Source organism: Rhinopithecus bieti, unplaced genomic scaffold, assembly GCF_001698545.2.
Source record: "Rhinopithecus bieti isolate Rb0 unplaced genomic scaffold, ASM169854v2 scaffold_13900, whole genome shotgun sequence".
Classification (NCBI taxonomy): domain Eukaryota; kingdom Metazoa; phylum Chordata; class Mammalia; order Primates; family Cercopithecidae; genus Rhinopithecus; species Rhinopithecus bieti.
Window position 1 is genome coordinate 3,823,880 of NW_016808376.1, and position 6,000 is coordinate 3,829,879.

Below are 6,000 nucleotides of genomic sequence, written 5' to 3' on the forward strand. Positions count from 1 at the left end.
TTGATGTTCAGATACCTGAAACCCATTTCAACTCTTTCAAATGAAAAGAGGTAGTGGGGTTATTAGAAAATTGAATCTCAGCCGGGTGCAGTGGCTCACACCTGTAATCCCATCACTTTGGCAGGCCAAGGCAGGCAGATCACTTGAGGTTAGGAGTTTGGGACCAGCCTGCCCAACATGGCAAAACCCTATTTTACTAAAATAAAAATTAGCTGGGCGTGGTGGTGCCTGTAGTCCCAGCTACTTGGGTGGCTGAGGTGGGAGAATCGCTTGAGCCTGGGAGACGGAGGCTTCAGTGACCCCGGATTGTGCCACTGCACTCCAGCCTGGCCTACAGAGTAAGACCCTGTCTCCAAAAAACAAACAAAACAAAGGCCTGGCACAGTGGCTCATGCCTGTAATCCCAGCACTTTGGGAGGCCAAGGTGGGCAGATCACTTGAGGTCAGGAGTTCAAGACCAGTCTGGCCAACATGGAAAAGCCCCATCTCTACTAAAAATACATAAAATAGCCGGGCATGGTGGCAGGCGCCTGTAATCCTAGCTACTCCAGAGGCTGAGGCTGGAAAGTCGCTTGAACTCAGGAGGGGGAGCATGCAGTGAGCCAAGACTGTGCCACTGCACTCCAGCCTGGGTGACAGAGTGAGATTCCATTTCAAAAAAACAAAACAAACAAACCCAAAGAAAACAATTCAGTTTTTCAAAATGTGCAAAAACTTTGAGTAGGCACTTCTCCAAAGAACTGGATGGCAAATAAGCACTTCAAAAGATGCTCATTATTATTCATGTTAAAATAAATGAAAATTAATCCAAAATGAGGTATGGCCACACACCTATTAGAATGGTTAAAACTAAAACAGAACAACAGACTCATGCTATGAAGTGTTGATGAGGAGCAGAGCCACTGGAACCCTCACTTGCTGCTGGTGGATGCAAGCTGTTGCAGCCACCTTGGAGAAAAGTATGTTTCTTACAAAGTTAAACACCGAGTTACCATATGCCCCAGCAGTCTTACTCATAGGTATTCACTCAAGAGAAGTAAAAACACATTCACAGCCTAGGCATGGTGGCTCGTGTTTATAGTCTCAGCACTTTGGGAGGTGGAGGCAGAAGGATCACTTAAGGCCAGGAGTTGGAGACCAGCTGAGCAATATAGCAAGACCCTGTCTCTACAAAAAATAAAATAAACTAGCTAGGCATTGTAGCACATGCCTGTAGTTTTAGCCTACTCGAGAGGTTGAGATGGGAAGATTGCTTGAACCCAGCAGTTCAAGTCTGCAGTAAGCTGTGATCGTACCACTGCACTCCAGCCTGGGTGACAGAGTGAGACCCACTCTCTCAAAAAATTGTTTTTAATTACAAAAGAAAAAATAAACCAGGCACAGTGGCTCATGCCTGTGCCATCACTTTGGGAGGCCGAGGCAGGTGGATCACTTGAGCTTAGGAGTTCAGGACCAGCCTGGGCAACATGGCAAATCCTCTTTTCTAAAAACCAAATAGAAAAATTAGCCAGGTGTGCTGGCATGTGCCTGTAGTCCTAGCTATCTAGGACGTTGAGGTGGGAGGATCACTTGAGCCTGGGAAGTTGAGGCTGCAGTGAGCTGAGATTACGCCACTGCACTCCAGACTGGGTGATAAAATGAGACCCTGTCTCAAAAAATAATAATAAACAGGTTTACAGAAACATCTGTGGGCAAGTGTTTATAGCAGCTTTATTCCTAATTGCCCCAAACTGGAAACAACCAAAATGTCCTTCAACCAGTGAATGAATAAACAATTAGTGGCACATCCATATAACGTGCTACTCAGCAATGGAAAGGAGTGAAACTTCGCTGTGCCTAACAACATGGATCAATCACAAATGCTTATAACAGTTCCAGAAGCCCCAAGGCTGCCTGATTTCATTGCTATGACATTATGGAAAAGCAACAACTGTAGCGATAGAGAAAAGATTGGTGATTTTCAGCGGTGGGGGTGGGAGCTGGAGTTGACTACAAAAGGTCTGGATGAGGAAATTCTGGGGGTTGATAGAACTGTTCTGTGTCATGATTGAGATGGTGGATACATGACTGTATTTGCCAGGAAAAAAAGAGACAAGCAACATTATGCCATATTGGAAAAGCATATATTTAATTGAATTTGAATATATAGAGAAAAATCTCTCTAAACATATCTCTAGATAATCCCCTTCCTGTTTTGGTTTACGGATGCTCTGCAACTTACGAGGCGGCTACATCTCAATAAGTGCATCGTAAGTTGAAAATACTGTTAAATTGAAAATGCAGGCCAGGCGCAGTGGCTCACTCCTGTAATCCCAGCACTTTGGGAGGCCAAGGTGGGTGGATCACCTGAGGTTGGGAGTTTGAGACCAGGGTCACCAACATGGCGAAACCCCGTCTCTACTAAAAATACAAAAATTAGCCGAGTATGGTGGTGCATTCCTGTAGTCCCAGCTGCTTGGGAGGCTGAGGCAGGAGAATCGCTTGAACCTGGGAGACAGAGGTGGCAGTGAGCTGAGATTGCGCCACTGCACTCCAGCCTGGATGCCAGACTCCGTTTCAAAAAAAAAAAGACCATGAAAATGTGGTACATACACACCAGGGAATACTATGCATCCTTAAAAAGGAATGAGATCATGTCTTTTGCAGGGACAGGGATGGAGTTGGAGGCCATTGTCCTCAGCAAACTAACACAGGATCAAAAAACCAAATACCGCGTGTTCTCCCTTATAAGCGGGAGCTGATGAAAACACGTGGACACAAGGGAAGGGAACAACACACAGTGGGGCCTGTCCGAGGGTCGCGGGGGAGGAAGGAGAGCATCAGGAAGAATAGCTAATGGATGCTGGGTTAATACCTAGGTGATGGGATGATCTGTGTAGCAAGCCACCATGACACACATGTATCTATGTAACAAACCTGCACATCCTGCACATGTACCCCAGAACTTAAAAAAATTCCATTGAATACACCTAACCTACAAAACACAGCTTAGCCTAGCCTGCCTTTAACACACTCAGAGCACTCACATTAGCTTACAGTTGGGCACAATCACTTAACACAAAATCGATTACATTTTATAATGAAGTGTTGAGTATCTCAAATAATTTATTGAATACTGTACCAACAGTGAAAAACACAGTTGTTGTACGGGTACTTGAAGTACAGTTGCTCGTGAATGTGAATCCCTTTCACACCATTGTAAAGTTGAAAACAGCAGTGTAGGTAGAATCATAGTAAATTGGGGACCGTCTGCATGTGTCTATTTGAGGTGCTGAAGTGAATTTCTTCTCTCATAGATCATATTTGGAGTCAGGAGGAACCTCAGAACATGGGTCCATGGTCGTTTGTTTCTCCAAGGTTTGAAAAGCAGCTGGCCTGCAAGGTAATCACGTTTTCTCTGGTAGTGTCTTGTGTGCTTGTTGTTTGTCTGTCTTTCTTTTTCCTTCTTTCCTTCCTTCCTTCCTTCCTTCCTTCCTTCCTTCCTTCCTTCCTTCCATCCTTCCTTCCCTTTCTCTCTCTCTCTCTCTCTCTCTTTCTCTTTCTTTCTTTTTAGACAGAGTCTCACTCTGTCTCACAGGCTGGAGTGCAGTGGTGCAATCTTTGCTCACTGCAAACTCTACCTCCCAGGTTCATGCCATTCTCCTGCCTCAGCCCCCTCAGTAGCTGGGATTACAGGTGCCCACCATCATGCCTGGCTGATTTTTTAATTTTTTTGCATTTTTAGTAGAGACGGGGTTTCACCCTATTAGCCAGGATGGTCTCCATCTCCTGACCTGATCCGCCCACCTCGGCCTCTCAAAGTGCTGGGATTACAGGCACAAGCCACCGTGCCCAGCCTACATGTTTCTTTTCTTCTCTTTTTTGTTTTGCTGCATAACATTTTGGTCATCAAAATATTAAAATCACATTTTAAAAAGTGGTTATACTCAGCCTGGCGTGGTGGCCCACGCCTGTAATCCTAGCACTTTGGGAGGCCGAGGCGGGCGGATCATGAGGTCAGGAGATTGAGACCATCCTGACCAACATGGTGAAACCCCATCTCTACTAAAAATACAAACATTAGCTGGGTGTGGTGGCCTGTAGTCCCAGCTACTCAGGAGGCTGAGGCAGGAGAATCACTGGAACTTGGGAGGTCGAGGTTGCAGTGAGCCGAGATTCCAGCCTGGTAACAGAGGGAGACTCCATCTCAAAAAAAAAAAAAAAGGTGGTTATACTCAAAAAAGTAAAAGCCCTTATTACCTTTCGGCTCCCTGCCCCACTACCCTCCTTAGCATGTCTTATCCAAGCCTTGGACAAGGCAGAGGACTAGCAGGCTTGTTTTACAGTGTGGGACTGGATATGCCCAATAACGCTCATTCTAGGCCCCTTGTGTTACTTTGTTCTCCCATTGCTGTAAATAAATACCTGAGGCTGGGCATGGTGCCTTACACCTGTACTCCAAGCACTTTGTGAGGCTGAGGTGAGCGGATCACCTGAGGTCAGGAGTTCGAGACCAGCCTAGCCAACATGGTAAAATCCCATCTCTACTAAAAATACAAAAATCAGCTGGGCGTGGTGATGCACGCCTGTAGTCCCAGCCACTCAGAAGGCTGAGGCAGGAGAATCTCTTGAGCCCAGGAGGCAGAGGTTGCCGTGAGCTGAGATCACGCCACTGTACTCCAGCCTGGGTAACAAAGAGCAAAACTTCGTCTCAAAACAAACAAACAAAAAAGAATAGCACAAATTCAAGAACTTGTGTTACCTTATCTTGCCTAGCATTCCATTAGTTGTTAGTGGTGACATATTTGCCTCCAATCTATTTTTTTTTTTTTGAGACAAAGTCTGGCTCTCTTGCTTAGGCTGGAGTGCAGTGGCGCAATCTCAGCTCACTGCAACCTCTGCTTCTGGGGTTCAAGTGATTCTCGTGCCTCAACCTCCCGAGTAGCTGGGATTACAGGCGCAGACCACCACGCCTGGCAAATTTTTGTATTTTTAGTAGAGACGAGGTTTTTTTCATGTTGGCCAGCTGATCTCAAACTCCTGGCCTCAAGTGATACACCCACCTCGGCCTCCCAAAGCGCTGGGATTACAGGCATTGAGACACGGAGCCCTGTCCCTCTAATCTGTTCTGTGTAACTCATTATTTGAAAGAGGTGATTTATGGTTAAACAAACTAAAAGAAATACATGCACTGTCTTGTTGGAACTAAGCAGAGCTCTGAGCTCATCAAAATGGCATTTTATTTATTCTCTGCTGCACTTACAGCTCCGTCTGGTGGGCCGGCCCCCTTTGCCAGTACCCGCTGTAGGAATTGGCACAGTTCACTTGCACCAGCATGAAGATATCCTCGCCAAGACCTTCGCTTAATGATGACTTTTGAAGAAACACTGTTTCTCTTTAAGAAAATGGCCATTAAGGCCGGGCATGGTGGCTCACGCCTGTAATCCCAGCACTTTGGGAGGCCAAGGCCGGTGGATCACCTGAGATCAGGAGTTCAAGACCAGCCTGACCAACACAGTGAAACCCTACTTGTACTAAAAATACAAAAAATAGCTTGGTGTGGTGGTGGGCACCTGTGATCCCAGCTTCTTGGGAGGCTGAGGCAGGAGAATCACTTGAACCTGGGAGGCGGAGGTTGCAGTGAGCCAGGATCATACCATTGCTCTCCAGCCTGGGTGACAGAGCAAGACTGCATCTCAAAAAAAAAAAAAGGATCATTAAAAGAGGCCTCCTTCCTCCACTCTCTCTCCCCCTCTCTTGGGTAACATGAAAAGACTGTATTCCTCTAAGATGTTGGGATTGATATACATGATCTAACCTGGAATAGGTGGAATAATCAGGGGAACTGGTTATGAGCATGTGAAGGCAACTGGCAAATTTATCCTTGAAAGTGTGATGGTAGAACTAGGAAAACAAAAGAAAAACAGTAACCAAAAGAGAAAGTGTGATGGCCGGGTGCGGTGGCTCACACCTGTAATCCCAGCACTTTGGGAGGCCTAGGCTGCTGGATCACCTAAGGTC

At 46.1% G+C, this 6,000-nt stretch overlaps 1 protein-coding gene across 1 annotated transcript in view; it reads left to right on the forward strand.

Moving 5' to 3' along the window:
* The window catches only part of DHTKD1 (dehydrogenase E1 and transketolase domain containing 1), a 60,111-nt gene extending 54,111 nt beyond the window's left edge, over window positions 1-6,000 (forward strand). Inside the window, exons 16-17 of the mRNA XM_017886666.1 lie at window positions 3,297-3,382; window positions 5,245-6,000. Of these exons, the coding sequence (XP_017742155.1) occupies window positions 3,297-3,382; window positions 5,245-5,346 (188 nt within the window). The 3' untranslated portion in view covers window positions 5,347-6,000. The remainder of the gene's footprint in view (window positions 1-3,296; window positions 3,383-5,244) is intronic.